We start from the raw sequence: 21,115 nt of genomic DNA, 5'->3' as shown, positions 1-21,115 counted from the left end.
AATAAAATAAAAATAAATATTAGCAAATATTTAAATGTGATAAAAACTAAATTGATATTAAAACTCTGGTAGCACACAGCCACCAAGCAGAGGGTCGAAATTTTGCCTTGGTTGAGTGATGTGGTTTTGGCGGGTATTTGGTGCATATATTCAGATACTGAGTACAAAATACATTTCCACCACGGATATAAAGAAGTGGTGGAAATTTATTAGCCATATATAGAGGAACATCCATTAAGGTATATTCTTTTGTAATTCATAAAATGCCAAAATTATGTTCAATATTATAATGTATCGGTTTCTTGACTATACAAATATTGTATTGACGAAATAAAAACATAATATAAAGTGACGGAACACGTCGCTGCTACCATCTTAGGGGTTTTTCATTTAGAATAAATATTTTTAAGCATTTCTCTCACCCCTTAGTCATCATCATTTAAGAAGCTGTTTTTAAAACATGGTATATAAAGTTACGATTTAGAAAAAGACGACCACCACCGATCAAATTGATTAAAAGGTAGTAGATTGGTTCCTGAATAACTTCAAAGCGTCCATTTTGTTGGTTGTATGCGTAAATTATTCCTAATGATTACTTATAAAAACCGGAACTTGGCTTCGTCCGCGTATTTCTCGATCACGCTATATATTTGTTTAATTCTATGAACAGCGGGACTCTCGTCCTGATTTCGTACATTCCACGGACTATGCACAATCATGTATATATATATATGTATACTAGCTGACCGGCAAACGTCGTTTTGCCATGTATATCATTTATAATAAAAAAAGGCTTTTAAGAACCATTTGCGTCGTGTAGTGGGTGAGCAGTTACTCACGTACGAAGAAATGTTAACTGTTCTTACCCAAATTGAATCTGTAATCAATTCTCGACCACTTACACTTTTAAGTGAAGATCCTTCTGAGCTCACAGCACTGACTCCGGCTCACTTCTTGATGTCATCACCATTAAAGTTTCTACCCGCAAAGATAAAAATAAATGATGAACCACTTTCACTTTTAAAACGATTTACGTTGCTGGATGGTATGGTACAATCATTTAGTAACCGATGGAAGGTAGAATATCTTCATTTGCTACAATCCAGGACAAAATGGAATACACAGGCCAATCCTGTTACAATAGGTACAATCGTAGTAATTGTAACAGATAATGTTTCTCCACTTTCTTGGCCTTTAGGAAAGGTGATGGAAATCTATCCAGGAAAGGATGGAGTTTGTAGAGTAGTTTTAGTAAAAACCGCAACAGGAGTTTATAAAAGGCCTGTTGTGCGTTTATGCCCATTACCAAATCAGTAAATCTGCTTTACAAAACCGCTTTACAAACCGCTCAATAAAACCGTTTTACAGTCCGCTTAACAAACCGCTTTAGAAACCGCATCACAAAACCGCTTTACAAACCGCTTTATAAATTCGCTTTACATTCGCATTAATATTTTTATTACATCTTATAATTTCTTTCTTTAATTTACAAATTATCTCTTTATAAAAAACCTAAGGGTTTTTTTAGGCCGGGGGCAATGTTCACGCCATCCAGTTACCTTTAGTCCTCTCTGATCACATTCTCCATCCTTACCGCACCCATTCCCTAAACACCACTCTTTCTCTTTTGCGGTATTAAAGTGTAGAAGGAGGGGACCGCTTTCTACATGCTCCCGCGCCGCAGAGAAGATTCACCCGCCGCCGCGAGCTCACGCGTGTGCTTTCGCTTACGCTTACGCTTCTTCCGCTTATAGTGCATATAGATTTATTTGTGGTCTTCTCTCACGAAGACAGGTGAAGAGACTGTGGACTTTAGGTGAGTGGTGTTTCCATTATTTTTACGCCGCATTCCACTTGCCCCTCGGCCTACTTCTCATTGTCTTCGCCGCTACATAGGGGTTGATCGTAGAGTGGTGAAAGTTAGGGGTTGTATGTATTTTTATACATACAACCCCTAATAAAAACAGAAAAAATATCTAAAAATAAAAGAAATATATTTAGGGGTGGACTACCCTTAACATTTAGGGGGATGAAAAATAGATGTTGTCCGATTCTCATAGATACCGGATAAGCACAAAAAATTTCATCAAAATCGGTCAAGCCGTTTCGGAGGAGTATGGCAACGAAAACTGTGACACGAGAATTTTATATATTAGATATAATCAGCACTCATATGACACTGAATGTCACTTTGGACACAAAAAATTACGGCGTGAGTTCACATGTAAAGTCATGTAAAGCTAAGCTATCAAGCAATGGCTCTGAGCTCGATCCCAAGAAGATTTTCTATATAATATAATTAATAACTTTTATGTACATAGGAAAAAATATCTATCAATTATAAAATAATAACTATTCGATTTTTTTCGAAATTTTTGACTTAAAAAACATTGCTTTTAGTATAATAACTTTTTTTAAATATCTGGTATATGTATGCTGTTGTATAGATAAATAGATAACACATATAATCCACAGTTCTTCCATTCTGATTTTATCATAGTATAAATACAGTAGGTATCAAAGAACGCGGTAAGTGTATATTATCATTGAAGGTAAACTAACTATAATAAATTTTGTGTTAACCTCCCCACGACAAAATATTATTCTTTCGCCGGTAATTTATGAAACCTACCGATTATACGTAACTTAGCCACGAGGGCGGTATCTTGACGTGGATTGTAGGCGTATTAACAATATTCAACAATTAGACTAACAAAAGTAACTGTAACTATGAAGGTTGACGACATGCCAATGTTTTAACTAATTTGTTAGCCATACATCGAGGACATTGCCCCTCTTGTATCAGTAAGCAATTACTCGTGGGTAGCTTAACGACTTATCATTTGAATTTTAAATATTGCATTGTTAGCTGAAATACAAAAAGATATTCTAAATTCAAATTTGACATGAGTCTGTGGTAAAACAATAGTCGCTTAGTTCCGTGTGACAGTATTCGTATGTCGTATATAGTCATAGATAAAATATCAAGTCACTATCAAATCATGAAGATGTTTTCAAATACAGCATCCAAAATTATACTTAAAATATTATATTGTTTTATGGTGAGGTAAACCGAATCTATTTTCGAGGCTCGTTAGGTTAGGCGCTTAGGTTTTTACTCTTCACCCAGACAGACTGAATTCGATGCCCGGTGAAAGTAATTTCACTTTCTCACCGTCGCCACTTCCTTATCGAATAAGTGTTCCAGGCGCAGCCCTATGTCACATTTAGATTCATATGCTGTCTTTTTTAAGTTTAGTTCCAAACTTTGAAAGCTCTTTTAATAAGACCAGCAAAAACTTCACAAACTAATTCACCTTTTATCGGCATACCACGTTTTATTCACTTCCGTTACAAACTTATTCACAATAGACTACGAATCAACGCCAAACTTGAGCGCAGAAAGTATAGACTACAAAACAATTTTGCATACTTCTACATGTCTGTGGATATACTTATAAGTTTTATCTGTTATCCGCTACAAGATTATATTACATTTTTATTTATTATTTATGGCGTAATGTCTTCAAGCGAAGTCTCTCATTTTAAAATATGTATTGTCGCTGTTGTGAACTATATAATTCCACTTTAGGAGTTCATGTACATATTTATGTAAAGGAATGTAGTGTTATGAAACCATGGCGTGTTTTATTAGCTATACGGCATTAAGGCATGTCGGAACTTACAGAAAAAATGACTCGCGATTACTAGCTCAGTGAAAACAGTGAACTTTAAAGGCAAATTTAATATAATATTTGCTTAATACTATTGAAAAATTATTTACCAGCATAAAAAACAGTATTTCTTAACAATACTACTAAACTATAATAGAAAATAGTAATAAGAATTAACAATTCAAATAACCGATGATAAAATCCGTGTTTGTTTTTATCCTGGAATTACCAGGAATTTAATTTGACGAAAAATCTATCCCGATGCCAATATCCGACAAAGCCGTGATAATTGAAAAAAGTTATTATATTGGATAATACTGTCTTTTTTTTTTTTTTTAATATTATGGCAACAGCTTCAACTTTATGCCAGTTTATACTGTCTTTTAAAACAATATATAAAGTTGTTCCAATTTCGAACCACAGATAATCGAAGACAAATGAACAAATGTTCACATTTAACCACAGCTTGTGTAATCTCCTTTCTCGCGAAAAAGAATAAAAAACGTAAACACGAAAACACATTACCGACATTCATGTGGAACGGGAAAAGTAATTTAATCGTCTGTCTGTTCGGATGTTGCGAAATTGGATTTAACCTTGCTTATATGCTTTTAAAATATCGGTTTTAAAGAGATCAATTTAAACGATAACAGCCCTGTATTTCACACAGGCAATACTGGATAAATTTCCCAACTAAAAAAAAATACTTACAAGGTTCGTAAGGCGTTTTTTACTCAACTGTAATTCAATACAATTGTTAGAATTATGGCGACATTATAGAATAAAAATTCACTTCATGAGTCCTATACAAAAAAGACCAGTAAACATTATTTAGACGGCCTAATCGCCAAAAGCATAGGAACTCTGGAATACATATGACGTAATGAAAACGTAGTACTAAACTTATAAATACAATGAAGTTTAGAACCTAGCGCGAGAAACATTGTTTCACAAATACATTTTCATCAAGGTAATATTCAATTTACAGGAATGCAAAGTAGTCTTTATACTTTATTGTTGTTATAAAGTTGCCTGTAATCATACGTTTTATCACCGCTTGCTAAGACCGCCCTAAATGGAAATGCAGAAGGAAAATATACAAGTGAGTATGAATTGCTACTCGTAAGACTTTTATTATTTAAGGGAAGGGAAAATAAAAAAACGAGTTACGACTGACTTGGATTTACATACGGAACATTTTATTCTCTTCAAGAAGTACATGCGCTATTGCTATGCTACTTATATTGAAACACGAATTTTCATTTAAAAAATTGAGCGGCGTCGGTGACAATTATAGGACGGTTTATTACAGACATATTGACGATAGATATATAAACATTAAAAAAAACGTGTGGCACTCGGGGACTGCCGCGGTAAAGCTATTGCATTTTTTTTAACTATGCAATTATAATTATTTATTTATGCAGTATTTTTTTTTCTTTGATAAATTAATTCAATCTACCACTCGACCAGACTCAGACTAACTCGTCTATATAGTCTGTCTCACTCTAACGCGCACCGGTTGCACCGATCTCGTCAGAGAGATGTTTCATCGTGTGTTAGGTGGTTCGTTACGGAATTTCTTGATTCGGTCGCCGCGCTCAAAGCCCGCGATAAAATCTATGCAATAGCTTAATATCGTAATTCGATAACAAAATTACATATCAAAATATTGTAGAATACGATAATGCTTTTATAATCCCTCCATATTTATATTTCACAATAACCCTTCGAAATTTTCCAGGAGGGTGAGAATGTTAAACAAAAGACGGCAAACGCGATTTATGTAACCTTACATTAGTTAAGTGACATATATATATTTTAGTTAATAATTAAAAGCGTAAACAAAATGTAAACAATCATCGCACACCTGAAGCCAAAATGTGCCCCTTAGTTTTTAGCATAAATTGTAGTTTAACTTTTTTGTTTCCGATAATGTAATTCCAATAACGTAAGTGTCACTTAGATTTCGGTACTCTTCAAAAAGTCAAGTTAGTTTTTTGTTAATCCAGCGTCGCTACGCCACTACCCCTAATGTAATATTAGTTATAAGCTCATGTTTTAAACAATTAAAGCTGGGTAGCTTCAAACAAAGTGTTTCATTTAACATTTATTTGAACTTATCCATACAATAACCGCCACCGAACTTAACTCGCGTTACGTTTTATTATGATTGGTCAACATCATCTAATCCAACCACAGACATGCAACACAATTAGTTTTTTCGTTTCACCAATCTTAATCAAAAATCGCGCCACCGTTATATTGTTGCAAAGTAGACGTAATATAAACGCTATTATCGTGGTACTCGTGTCAAAAGTGTATATAATGATCTAATAGAGATTTGAGTGGAAACCTCACAAACGACATCCAATAAGCCTCATAAAGCTTATCTCTGGCACCGGGTGCCACTGCCCGCCCGGCCACATAACAATGCAATTTATGACGTTCACTTACATAACAACATTTATTTGTAATCTTATTGCATTGGATTAAAGAACTCTTATTAATGTGTAATTATGATTAAAACCTTTTTTCTAATCCCTCGTTATAGTCTATTGTTAACTAGACGTTAGATGCAAGTCATTCAAAGTACAGCATGAACTTCTCGTTAAAAAATCGGTTGTCTGTAAAGTCGGTTTACTGACGATAGTTGAACGTGTCAACGTCATAATGAAATACTGATGGAATGGTTGCATTTTTCAAAAGACAATTTTAATTTTATATGTTTGATAGATATTTTGTATGGATATAGAGAAGGAGGTAAATGGAAATTACAATTGAATTGGTCAAGTTACATTTATTTGTACGCATAAATACAATTATGTCAATTTTTTAACAAACGAACGCTGCCGAATGTGGAGGCCGTATGTGCCTCTTTGTCGCTCGTTCCGAGCTCTCGCTTGCACTTCAAGCTTTAAATGGAACGCCTCAGAGCGAGGTAACGCCGCATGCGTCATATTTTTTCGTGCGTGCAGCCGGCTCCATCGAATTATAAGACGTTGTCACGTCAAAAAGTGTTTGACGTGTAATATACAAGCCGTAAACACATACAAAATTCAGATTGTATTATTTTAACTAGATGACCCGGTGAACTTCGTATCATCTATATATTATGTCAAAACTATTTTTATTTAAACAGACCAAAGAGATCGGACCTCATACTACAGCTATGGAACACATTTTTTTATATCTAAAATAAACGAAAGACATCCAATATTTCCCAGCTAAGATCAGTTTTATTGGAAAATTTGGAAAATTCAACTGTCGTTTTTGTGTTATTCTTTACTTATTACTTAAGTTTCCCGCCGTTTAATCCTTCCCTGAACTTCCACAAATTTATCAAGATTATAATTAGCCAAATCTTACAACTTCTAAATCTAATCTAATATTAAAGGGTTTAGAGCGCTAATGTCAGGGACTACTGGTTAAAGATGAAAAAATATTGAGATAATACATTTATCGAGGGAGGCCATTTATGAAAACCAAAGAAATATTACCGAGAAAGCAACATAAATTTACGAAAATTAGGATACATATGCGAGCGTACGCAAGGAGGTTATTAGGTGTGATACATGTGTAATTTGTGTGTTTGAAGACAATTTTGGTAAACAGGAATGTGCTAACAGGGATTATATTTACCCGCATTGGTTTTTATATAGCATATATCCTTCCTCGATAAATGATTATGATAAATCAGGGCTCAAATTTTAATACGAAATTATAATTAGCTATTGCTAAAATGAGAAACATTAATTTTTATTCTTTTTTTATAGAACAGGGAGCAAACGGGCAGGAGGCTCATATGTTAAATGATATCGCCGCCCTTGTACACTCTCAATGCGACAGGGCTCGCGAGTGAGTTGCCGGCCTTTTAAGAATTAGTGCGCTCTTTTTTTGAAGGACCCTAAGTTGAATTGGTTCGAAAATACTTCAGTGAGCAGCTGGTTCCACATAGTGATGGAACGGCTGACATCGGAGTGATATGGGTGAAATGAATCTCAGATATAGGTATTAATCCGAACAACTCCGCTGAACACTCTTCGTGGTAAATGCGGTAGAAGATGCAGAGTGACCCCACATCTCCACTTGGTTTTGCTCTTTGAAACTACACAATAAATAACAGTAATGCAGATTATAAAACAATGAATTAAACTAACATATATGACACAGATATATTTCGCAATAATGTATATATTATATATTGCCCATAATATAATAGGAATATTATTCACATACCAACATCCAGCTAACTGTTCATTTTAATTGGTTCATGTTGATATAATTAGATGGGTGGCGGACTACAAACTTATATATGATAATATTTATAATACGTAGGATGTTTTATTATATTTCCTACAAAATAAATTATTTTACCGGTAATGCATATATCCAACTATATCGGTATATATATACAATATATTAGAACTTCGTTTTAACATACAAATACATATTAAGACAAAATAAAAGGGCACATTAGAGAGTTCTTATTCAATTAGATAATGAATTAAATGATTGTTATTTTCAATTTGTGTACTTTTTTATATTAAAACTGTAATCGATATCATAATTTATTAATCACCTCTATGTCTTAGTAAGTCACCTACATAAAGAAAACGACTGGTTGCACTCCAGGAGTACCGGCAGAAGTGAAAACTTAAATATTAACTTTATGCATTTTTGATATTTTGGAATGGTTAGGGAATAATTTTGCGAATTGCTTTAATTATTCGTATAAAAGTACTAAGATTTATGTGGTAAAATACAATATTTATTTATTGCGCTATCGTTCACAAACATGACAATTTATATTATATGTATTAAATACGCCGCGCCAGCTGTCTACTCTCCATCCGTCTTACGAATTTTCGATCAGGTCACGTGTCCTGACGCGAGTTTAACATATTTTACCCATTCGAAAAAAACTGTACAACGCCGCTAAAGAAGTTTTCACTTCAATACCAAGAAACTTAAGTAAACAATACAGTAATAGATAACACCAATAATTCAAAAAATGAAATATAAGATTTCAAGTGAAAGATAGCAAACATAAATTATTTAATTATTACATTTACATAATTATTTGTCAAATTAATTCACCGAAGTTTTGATGAATTTAAACAAATATTTGTTCTATAAATCGATTTTGTCACATAACCATTTATAACCGGTTTACTATCAAGGCCTGTCTTAGGTCGTATAATAAGTAGAGCAAACATGTCATCAGGAATTCTTATACAAAATCCAATGCATAATTTCTCCGCGTTAGCCCGTAGAATAATTATTTTTCAAAGCATTTTCTTGGGAGACTAGAATTTCCAGTCGGTAATCCGACATCCTGGGGTAGACACAGATACCGTCCCCTCTCTATAGCATATATTTTATTTTCTATTTGTAGAGTAAGTTTATGATAAAAAGCCTATGTAAGAATAACAATAAACTATAACTGTTATGACAAAAAATATGAACATAAAGTGGCAAGCAGCAATAAATTTTCACACGAGACAATAAAATTAGCAGAATTGACTTATGAATAAAACGTACTATGATATTGTAAAAAAGGCAGGAAACAATAGGAACTAAGCCATCGTCACACACTTATATTAACTTCAAATTCAATCAATAAACATTACTTATTTCAATAGGATTATGGCCATGCGACTTTAACTTCTTCCATTCTTGATTTAGGTTGAAATTTATAAGTATAAACGGGCTCACCTGATGTGATACCGTCGCAAATGGACACGCAAGTGCGTCGCCGGCCTTTTGGTATCGCTCTTTTCTGGAAGGACCCAAGTCGAATTGGTTTGCAAGGACTTGGCAGTAGTTTGACTCCGGTACGTGAAAACTGTATTTGAATTTGATATACGGAGATTATAGTTTGCGCTTAATAACGTTATTGAATCTCTAGAAACTTGTAACGTGGTAATGGAGTCGTGAGTTGGAACCTTGTCATTATATTTTATTCTCGGATCTTCATTTTCAATAAGAACATTCGCCACACAACTGCGTAATTGTATTCCTTATTTCTTGAGTTAAATATTTAATTCCCTACTAATAAACTATTTTATCTAGCGGTTAGAAGAGCTATTGAGTACAGAAGCCAACGGTTATTCCTAGAAGACCGTTAAATTATGGCTATAATTGCAAAGGTCAACTGTCACACGAGCTGTTACTACGTAACTTATACGTGAGTGTAAGGACGAGTCGTGCCTTAAGTATTTATTAAGTAGGAAAATCCATATTTACTATCACGTAGCAGTACTTTTTGCAAATGGCGATAAAAAGGTTCTTTTATGGAGTTCTGAGGGTCATGCACGACGACTCATTGGTCTAGTGGTTAGTACCCCTGACTGCGAATCCATGGGTCCCGGGTTCGATCCCCGACTGAGGCGAACATCGATGTGATGAGCATTTGGTGTTGTTCTTAGGTCTTGGGTGTTTAAATATGTATTTATATGTCTATCTATCTATAATATGTATGTATATCCGTTGCCTAGTACCCATAACACAAGCTTCACCAGCTTAGCATGGGACTAGGTCAATTGGTGTGAATTGTCTTTAAAAAAAAAAAAAAAAAAAAAAAAAAAAAAAAAAAAAAAATGTCTTTTTTTTTTTCTTATAGAACTGGGGGCAAACTTTAAGGAGGCTACCTAATTTTAAGTGATACCGCTGCCCATGGACACTATAAATGCCAGAGGGCTCGCGAGTGCGTTGCCAGCCTTTTAACAATTGACCCTAATTTGAATTGTTTTGGAAATATGTATTTAATTTGACAGCTGGTTCCACTCGGAAAAAACTGCTAAAAAAACGCTCAGTTGTGGAACGACGGATGTCGAGGTGATACGAGTGAAATTTTTCATTCCTTGCCTTGACTTCCGATGAAGAAACTATATAAGGTATAATATTAACAAAATATATGACAATAGTCTGTGATACATGGGCAGCCCCGGTATTCCGTAAAAACTGATGTGAATTCACTCGCGAATTTGATCGACTAGACGTTTTCTGTCAATCACAATAAGGCCTAACCTAACTAAAAATAAATCTCCACAGATCCCGAAACAACATTTCGTGAAGATGACCTATGCAACATAAAGCAAAATGTCAGCGAGGATACCATAGACAACTTTATCTTCGCAACATCGGGGGCCTAGGTAAAGCTTACACAATACTGTGAGATCCCCGAGGCCGATACAAACGACTGTCGCAACTTTCCCATCATTGATAATTGTTTTGTAATATTATATTCCTTCACACACCTATCAAGATTATTCACTCGGGCCGAACGCGCAACAACAATAAAATACTGGCTTGACATTATCAGATTGCAATTTGCAACCCTCCGAATATACTAATAATTGTCAGACATTTTAAGCGTATAATTTCTTGTCACTATATATATATATATAGTAATTATGTTCACCGGGTTTTATACGTAATTGAATTGTATTTAAACGTTTGTTTGTTGCGTGACACGGTTGAACGAACTGCTTTGACAATAATTCCTTTCTTTACATGACAGCTTATACTAAATTCTAAAACTTGTATATTGTATGTATCTATGTTATTATTACGAATCTTAAAATTATTTAAGTATACATACATTCGGAAGCATGTAAAAAAACTAAATAGAAACAGGTTTAAATAGAACAAATTCCATTTGAAGAGAATCCTAAACAATTTTCACTGCGGCTTTTCAAATAATTTCAAAACGAAATGTTGAATTTCAAAAGTATCTTTCAGTTCAAAAATTCTGTCTCATGAAATAGAATTCTCCGAGGGACTTTAACACCCTGTCCAGGCGACCTAAGCTAGACTTTAAACAAGCTTCAGAAACAATTGCTATACTTCCACAAAGAGAACAAATATCGAAAAAGGCTTGAGACTACAGTAGTATTTTATAGAACGGCGAAACTTGGATTTAGCGGATTTGGGTTTATACGAGACAAATGCGCTATCAAATGCGATCTCTGAAATTAAATTAATTTCGGCTCTAGAACTCCGAAGACTGACTCAATTGATAGTCTTCGGATTTAACACAATATTTGACGAAACTGACGTCGAATGAATTATGGTTATTATGTTAATCTAAAACTGGTTATTAGCTTATTTAGAGTAGGTTAAATATAAGATATAAAAGTTAATATTAGTTGAGAGTGATCCAGGGATATAAGCTCCACATACAAAATTAGTTTATTAAACTAGCTGATTATATTTTCTGTAATAGACGGAATCGCTTCACTTAACTGTGACCAGAGAATCCGAGGAACGTGTTTTATTTTCAATTTGATTTAATTGAAATAAACATCTCAAATAGTTTTTATTTAAAGGTACTGATTTTACTCTAGTCTGTACATAGCTTCAAATGCGCAAACTCATATTAAAACTAAAGATCACTTTGTTAATAATCTAAATTCATAATAATGACGAAAATAATAAAAGCCTTACATTAAATTTTGGCAAAACGATAAAGCGTTGAAGTATGAATAATTCTAAAAGCGTCCTTTCTCTAAGTTTAAATCTTCAAAGTTAATTATTATAATGAGGCTCGCTAGTACCAGCAGTCAAAAGGTTTTTGTTTTCACATTATTTTTATAACTCACTATAAATGTAAATGTCAAATGATCCTGTCTTGTTCACTCGACACGCCACGGGAACGCGAGTGCTTTAAACTTTTTTGTTGCACAATAAGAAATGGAAAATCATTCATTGGTGTAATGACGGTGATTGTGTAGGAAACATTCATTTAACTTAATAAAAAACTCTACACTAATGAGATATTTGAAATAGTTTCGTGGATTATGTTCACTCCACATATTATAGGCTCCATGTTAGGAGTGGAGTGTCTCAGGCATAAAGTAGCATTTAAGCGTAAGAATTTTTAAAAGAGTACCAGATTTTTTTTTAATTTACAATAAAAATCTTACCTATTTATAATATTAGTATAAATTAACATAAAGAATGTACATTAAATATTTTACATATTTTAGTGAGTAAAAAAATTCCGTGCTTTGAAAACTTGTACCATATATTTTAACTGCATATACGGTTAACAATTTTCATAACGAACCGCAAGTTAAAACATGTTTCAATAGAATATAAAACAGAAGCTGGAAGCTTTAATTGAGCAATAACCACTTACCTATAGAAGGTTACAACCCTATCGTGATTGCCCTCAACCAGTTCAATGCACGTATCTACACAAAACAGGAATCGCGCTCTGTGCCTTCCTCACACGGTGAATATGATTCAATTACATGGAAACACGTAACGACCTGGGGACTATAATAAATGCACTTGACGTATACTAGGGTTGCCAATCTCGCAAAAAAACGAATCCATGAAATGGTTCGTGAAACATTTTGATATTCAATGTTGACTATGTTACGATGCAAAAATTTTCGTGATATCTTTAATATAAACCAAAGACGCCTACCGATTACTACACATGTAAACAATGTGACAAATTTTAATAACGTTTTTCTTAACGTTTATATATATTAATAATAATTTGTATATATATACAAATTTCGCCTAGTTCCTTGGTGTTGGCTGTGACATCCGAGTTCTTCAGTTTTTTTAAGTGTATAATAAATACCTAAGTGTTCCTCAACCAATTTTTATTTAGTTTATTGCTTTATTTGATATATATATATTGGTATATGGTACTTAATTATAATAAAGATTTGTTTAATGGCGTATAAAGAACTTTATGTTTATTAAGTAGGTTCGTTATAAGCTGTAAATCTTTTTCAATAAATAAAATAAAAAGTCTGACTCTCGAACGTCATAAATGTATTGGATTTTAGAGGCATACTTCCGATCTTAAAGCTGTTTTCATGGAGAAATTAATGATGGTTAGTATAAAAAAACTAATTTCGCTTAGATCTGTAGTTATGTGATATTTCAAATAATTTATTTTAAATTAGTCTCAATAAACGAATCCATGTAGGCTTGTGTAAACAACCTTCTTAAGAAAGCGATACAAAATACGCCTACATGATACTCATATGAATACTTTTATAGACATTCCATAGGAAACATTTCTAAGCTTGGCACTCTCTCAAAAAGCATACACTTTATCCTTCTTACAACAAATTGCTTTTGTGTTTTTACCTAGCTAGCCCTGCATGCAAGCTTCCATTTAAGCTCAGCAGTATTGCATCCGCTATCCATTGTATGTATCAGTCACGGTTCGATTACGACCGCACGAACATTCGTCTTTTGGAAAATAATAAACGCTTTTTTATGGGAATCTTACTGTTGGTGTCTCCAGAGATTGTCAACGAGCATTGTCGGAAATCGAATTGCTTTTAGAATTCCCAAAGTAAATACATTACACTAATATTGTACATACGTACAAGTAAAGACGCTGTACAAAAGTAGCCCATCGGTTATGATGATATTTGATAAAGAGACGTTGACCAACTCCAAGTTCCTCCAGCGTTATCAGAGAGTAGATCATTATTTTTTATACAAAGTCGTGTCAAAAAATGTCTATTTGACTTAAACTCTAACGTCAGATAATGACCTTTTGAATGTCGTGATAGTTTTTGTTGTTGGGATGTAATCAAGTATATTAAACCATAGATTAATTGGACAAATCGGTGAGGTGTCAAGTACACTACTTACTTTGAGCTATGCTTTGAAAATTAAACGCCCGAGTTTGACAGTGAACGATAATTACGAAGCATCGAGAGTAGTTTATTACAGCGCTGGATTGTCACATTGTTCAGATAAAGGGGTAAAGTATCAACGGCCTAAATAGTGAAAATACTAATTCCTGACAAGTATCTCAGCTAATAATCGTATACTTACAGTATTAAGTCACCAATAAATAATTGGTAAACAAATTGGGCAGATGCAAATGACCGGTCAACGTAGCTGTAACGTGTTATCAATCTCGCCTCACGGTCGGATGTCTGCGGTAAGCCGGTAACTAGCTACCATATCTTGATAGACAATTTTTGAAATACCTAAGAAATGGAAAATTCCTACTGCAAATGACTCACAAAATACATAGGTGTATTTTGTTTTGATTTAACTAGTATTTAAATAAATTAATCAATATTATTTTACGTATAAAATATTTGTATTATTTAACCCCTTAATTCACAATGTCTTAGTAACTTCACAGTGAAAACATCTATAAAAACCAACGTTTTATTTTCACATAAATTAAATATTTTTATTATAAACTTATATCCTCCTTTCGGAACCTTTAAATACTATTTTAAAAATGTACATAATATAGCTAATGTTGTGTAATTTAAATGTATCATGAATATTCAATTTAAAAATTAACACCCAGCTCGCGCTATGACACCGTTATACGGACGCGCTTACATTCATGTATTATGCGATCATTCCTCAACTTATAAGGATTCTTTAATAACAAAATGTGAGGTTGCATCCGGACTCATCATTTAAAGACCACATTCATAAACTATAAGCGTAACCCTCAGATATCAGATATGACTCAAGGTAATATTTTTGCCTATTTAACATCATACTTAGCACTCGACATTGAGACTTATAGCAAATAATCATTCTTGCCAGTCAGAAAATATAAACGTGACGAAATTGTTATTACATTATTTTTCGTTTGTTGCGGCGCAATCTAGCTGTTGTGGTCTCTGTGCAGAATGACCAGCGCTGTGGACAGTGAAACAGTCCGCTCCTCGGTATTATGCTGAGCCAGGACCAGTTACAACCTCAACACACACTCATTACACACTTAAAACGTAAGGTACGTTTCCGTGCGTACGTTTAAAAGAAAAAAATGTTATTGTTTTCTCGTTAGTAATAAATGTTATGTCTATGTACTATTAAAACAATTTAATGCTCTAAATAAGAACGAGTTGTGACGAGGTCAATCGTTTAAACTTTATATTTAAATCCTATAGAACCACCAACCAACTAAATAGAAACAGTGAACGATAATATTTTAAATTTCTTGAAAGGCCGTCGACGTGCTAGAGGGTCATCAGATGCTGCGGGCGTTAACGAGTTATGCCACCTTCATGTAGCAATGTCGCTTACTTCACAATTATTGAATCCAAAAAGATGAAAAACAAGAAAGGAAGAATTGTGGTGGTGGTGGTCCTAAAAAAGGATTAATTCTCGTTGTTGTATTCCGGGAATAAACCGCAGATAGCAGCGATAAATTCGACGCAGAACGTAAAATTGGCTAATTCCCTTTAGTTGAGTATCAAAGAGATTAATTCACAAACTGTCTGAGCTGTTTCCCATGTAAGTTTGGAGTTGCTTATGTAACATTCATTAAGAGCTTGCGCGAATATGTAGCCGTCCCAACGGCATGCAATGCGAGATGGGAATATAAATAATGTCGCACTCAGATGCAACACTGAATTCTTTCCAACCCTGTATATTTTACGATTTTTTTTTTATAGAACGGGGGAAACGGCCAGGAGGCTTACCTGATGTTAAGTATTACCGCCGCCCATGGACACTCTCAATGCCAGAGGGCTCGCGAGTGCGTTGCCGGCCTTTTAAGAATTGGTAATATTAAAAAACAAAGTTTACATTATGTTTTATTTACGGATCTTGTCGTCGAGGTTCGAGAGAAACTGTCAAATCAGAAAAATATGTAATTTCTTTTTTTGCAATAGTATACATAGTTCATAGTACATATATATTACTAAACTGCATACAGTCTTAAAACTCATATAGATCCGTAGTTCTCCACAAATTCGTTATTACCAGGACGCCAGACCGGAGATTACAGACCATGTGTGTCAAACGGTTTATGCACATACAGGTGTCTATTTCGCAGAGACTTACGTAAAAATATTTACAGTAGGTACAGATATTTATATAAAGACGAATTATTTTATAAGTTTATTTCAGTATATGAAAATGCTTCAAAGCTTAAACAGTATATCCTAAATCTTATTAAAAGCTTTCAAAATAGTTTCCGTAACAAATTGAAATACGTGTCGGCTAATGTGGTTCGATTAAAAGAAAATGAGAACATTCCGTTCCCGTAGCGGCATCCGGGATGGGTTTAACCTTCGATAGCTGTCAGATTATCGTTCCTTGCAGCAATTTGTAGGGATTTGTGGCTGAGCCTGTAACTCGGTCATCAGTCACTTGTAATCTAGCATTCCCATTAGTTTGAAATATTAGTAATGATAGACTGGAAAATTATATTTCTTTTCTGTTCGTATATGTTGTTTCTATTTAAATAAAAAAAATGCGTCACGTTGGATTGTGACAGGTTAACGGAATCTCTAGACCAATACACGTTGACATGCAATATGACAAAATAGTGAATATAATTGAGGAAGGCTATAAGCAATATAACATCGCGCTACTAATGACGCGAGTGAAAACAAAGGATTAGTTCAATAAAAATTAAGAAATCTAAAACAAAAAAAAATCTCAATTTAAAAGTAGTTTCTTTTACAAATCAAAAACCTTTAACTAAGTAACCAACAATTAATATATTTTCTTGGTTCTAGGATTGATTTAAAATAAAATAAGACCTAATTTAATTGTTTTAGTTTAGTTGTTACTTTGACACAATAAATATCAACCAATGTGTTTGCTCTAGGCCCTGTTTGTGTTCAAAATGACATACAAAACAAATATTTCTATTAACACACATACACTACTTATTTTTAGCTATATAAATATGGGCTAAAATAGCCTATTTTTTCAAAGTAGTGAAACAAGGTAGTTGTGAATATTTTTATTCTGCCGACCTTTTTTACTGTCTCTTCTTGACTGTCATCAAAATGTAAACATTTTAACCATTTCTTCTGGTTTATTAAATGAATGAAATATTACTTACATATATGTAATTTTTTATTTAGAAGTATATTATGAAAAGCTCTTGAATAAAGAAAAATATAGTTTCACTTAAAGTTTTAAGTTCTTATTATTGATTTTACAATTACTATCTTAATATTGTAATTTTCACAACATAATTGATAATGTTTGATTTAATTAATAATATTGTTATATATGTATTCTACTTTTAGATATCTAAAAATAATTTTTAATTTTTATTTATTTATTTATTGTCATATAATATATAATGTCAAAAGGCTTCTAATAAGTTAATTAACAGAGTACAACAATTCAACTAATAGTATTTAAAAACTTTCCATTATTTTTAAATACACATTGAAATCCACTATAAAGTCTAATATTACTTATTTAACAAAAACTTGGGATTAAGGAAAATATTTTGAGTTCTATTGATAAACTTTTTGTAAAGCTTTAGATAAGTAACTATATACCGTGCATTTGGTATGTTAATATGAATGAAAATTTAATACCTAATCTGAGACACTACCTACGCACTATTTTAACTCAAATTTAAGTAACTTTTTCACTTCTATAATAAAAGAGAAAAAATAATAATATTAAAAACTTTAATAAAACTTTCATAATGTAGGAACAAAAGACATGTTTTAAAATTTATATGGAAACGTAAGCATAATGAAGCTGTGGTCATGCGAGCGGGCAAGCTTTCGATTGTGTGGGTGGCCTTCTCACCTCGCGACATTGGTAACCCAGGGTCCATTGGTGACGCAGCGCCTCCTCCGACCAGGGACAGTACCTCCAGGGTCCACAGGGCTCCCCACATGTTCCACAACCACATCACGACACTCCACTATCTCATTATTAATACGAAATTCACACAGCTTAAACAATATAAACACCTAAATATTGCAATAACACCTATTGGCACGATCATGCTTTGGAAAAATACATTGAATTAGAATCGCAGCGTATTTCTACGCGCGAGCAATAACAATTTTCTTTTAAATAGAAAATCAGATGTTCAGAAAACAAAGACTCGTCATAACATCTCTCCTCAAAACACAAAAGTACGATCTTCGCGAATACTCAACGATCACACATCAACATTTAACATTACAAACGAGTTTACACTCGATAGTAATTGACGTTTGACGTTTACGATTTGAATGCTTTCAAAAGTCAACTTTGACAGACCTATTGTGACAACCCACAGACTACGGAACTACTATAATGATATAGTTAGCCTATGTTTGACTTGAGAACTTAAATAATATTGCTAGCTTCAAACTCATTAAATACTAAATTTAATTGTAAATATAAAATAAACGTTTGAACAAGATTTTTCACATGTCCATAAAAAAAAATTCTAGACATTAAAATACCATCAAATACAAACGAAAATCTCTAAATGATATTCCAGTCGCAATGCTTTATTTATCGGATTAACTAACTCTAATACCACACATTCTTTTTGACATACTGTTTTCGTTTACAAATACAAATTTTTCTTGGAATAATCCTTGGTAAATCATTTTTTTCTAATGTCATCGTAAACTTAGCCATTCTTAATAAGTAAGAAAGCGTCATATGTGGCGTTTTCGGTAACATATAATTCTTAAAAGGTCTCCATTTTCCATTATTAAGGCGGCATGGCTGAGAGAAGTAACCATCAAAGTCCAATCCAAATGACCCTATAATAAGGACACAGCTTGTATAAAAAGAAAACAAACGTTAATTATATATGAATAGATTCGGTATACTTGCCATCACAATGAACACCAAGAGTTATAATTTCTTCGGGATTTTCGTCAACCAGCCATGATTTAAGTAAATCTAAAATCGCTATGCTTTTATTAAGGCATGCACTATCTAAAGACTTTGTCTAAAAATAAAATTTGGGTAGTGTCAATATTATAATAGTTTATTATGACTTTAATGTCTATCAACGTCAAAACAAACAAAAAATAACGGATTTACCTTTTCTTCTGCAACTTTAATCCACAAGGATTCATCGAAGAATATTAAATATTCTATAGTTCTCATTTGTGGCGTTAATGAGCCAATACACAAACTAGAATTTTTAACTTTTTTATATCTATTAAAAGGGTAAAATTCATTGTATTTATGAATTGAATTATTTATATCTACTAAATGATTGACTCCAACGAAGCCCCAAACTGGTGGGCAAAACATATTTCTCATAGGAATTTCAGCAATTTTTGCAATAATAGGTGTAACTTCCATTCCTAAATCTGATGTAGCAATTACTATGTTATTTTTACAGATATGTGTTAGTGATTCTGATAAAACTGTTGCATTGTAACAAGCTGGGCCCAAATTTGGTAGAATTATTTTCATTTTTGATGATGCTGATGCATTTATCATTTGAGCAATGTTATGCATAATTTTTTTGTTTTCGTATAACCATCCTCCAATAGATTGTTCTGGACTGAAAACATTTAAAAGTTCTATGTAATAAATATTGAATAATAATGTAATTAATTGAATTACATAATATCATTGACCGTTTTGTTTAATCCAAATTGGTTACCTGAACGGAACATGATCAAGTATTATTAAAACATCCGTATTAGTAAGGGCCAGGCCAATTTTGTCTACGTATTTGACTACTTTTGCTGCGTAATTGGTCTCGATGAAACTACATTCACGTTCAACTAATTCCATAAAAGATGAAGAGCACCGGTGGTCGTATATATAAACTTTATAAATACCCTTTTCGCTTGAACTCATTTCTAATAACTCAGATATCAAATGCATAGTGATTGGATTTCCGGATCCAGATATACATACACTAAAAGTGTTTTTTACAGTGTTTTCTTCCATTTCAAATTCGACATCAATATGAAATTTAGATTCCTGTTTAATTTTTTTGTTGTATTGTCTGTAGTTTAAAACTAAATTTTCATATCTCGCAGGCGCCATGAAAACATCAAATTTGTAATAAGAGTAGCAATAATCTAAAAACTCTGGTCCGCCTCCGATATAAAAGGGCTTACTGCCTGTTGCCAATAATTCTTTCCAAACAAGGGGTGAGCCACTATGATGCCATTTATTTTTCTGATTTATTTTGTACATCCAAGCCTTTAAAGTCAAATAATATAATAATTCATAATTTAATAAATAATATTAGGTTTAATTAAAAAAGGTTAATCTTTTAACATACATTCCACTCCAATACTGGTTTTTCTATACGCTCATAGCGAAAATCAGGTAATTTTTTTGATAAATGATCTGCCACGAGGCATATTTCAGCAAACGCTTTACACTGTGATTCACCAGCTATTACAATTCGTACAACCATTATAATTATTTAAAATTTGAATATTATATATAGTTACGATATAATGAATAAAAATATTTTTATTGTTGTAGCAGGTGACGATGTTTACGTCTATTATTGTCAATTCTTGGAAAAACAGTTTGTTACGATTTAAATTTCGATTTCAAATTCCATCTACTGATTAGACCATTTATGAAGAAAATCTGTTGATGTCACAGAATCACACGTCCATAAAATATTTTATTTGCACGTGTAAATATTTAATTTAGAAAGGTATAAATTGTAGCTGGTAACAAGATATCTTTGCATGCCGCCACACTTGACACTAGTTACTCGCTAGTCG

General features: G+C 33.0%; 2 protein-coding genes across 3 annotated transcripts in view; both read right to left on the bottom strand.

Moving 5' to 3' along the window:
• Positions 1 to 18,602, bottom strand: part of LOC125063227 (disintegrin and metalloproteinase domain-containing protein 10) — a 124,297-nt gene extending 105,695 nt beyond the window's left edge. Inside the window, exon 1 of one of the 2 annotated variants that reach the window (XM_047669557.1) lies at positions 18,204 to 18,602. In XM_047669557.1, the coding sequence (XP_047525513.1) occupies positions 18,204 to 18,309 (106 nt within the window). In that variant the 5' untranslated portion in view covers positions 18,310 to 18,602. The remainder of the gene's footprint in view (positions 1 to 18,203) is intronic. The other variant, XM_047669554.1, reaches the window with a different exon arrangement.
• A 272-nt stretch (positions 18,603 to 18,874) lies between these two features.
• LOC125063229 (putative malate dehydrogenase 1B) lies at positions 18,875 to 21,026 on the bottom strand. The gene is made up of 5 exons (XM_047669558.1): positions 20,656 to 21,026; positions 20,023 to 20,573; positions 19,449 to 19,920; positions 19,236 to 19,353; positions 18,875 to 19,162 (listed from the first exon to the last, which is right to left on the bottom strand). Exons 1-5 carry the CDS (start codon positions 20,791 to 20,793, stop codon positions 18,924 to 18,926), a joined length of 1,518 nt encoding a protein of 505 aa, XP_047525514.1. The 5' UTR covers positions 20,794 to 21,026; the 3' UTR covers positions 18,875 to 18,923.
• Positions 21,027 to 21,115: the final 89 nt, after the last annotated feature.

Source organism: Pieris napi, chromosome 3 (genome assembly GCF_905475465.1).
Source record: "Pieris napi chromosome 3, ilPieNapi1.2, whole genome shotgun sequence".
Taxonomy (NCBI): Eukaryota; Metazoa; Arthropoda; class Insecta; order Lepidoptera; family Pieridae; genus Pieris; species Pieris napi.
This window is presented reverse-complemented; position numbering and strand designations above follow the sequence as displayed.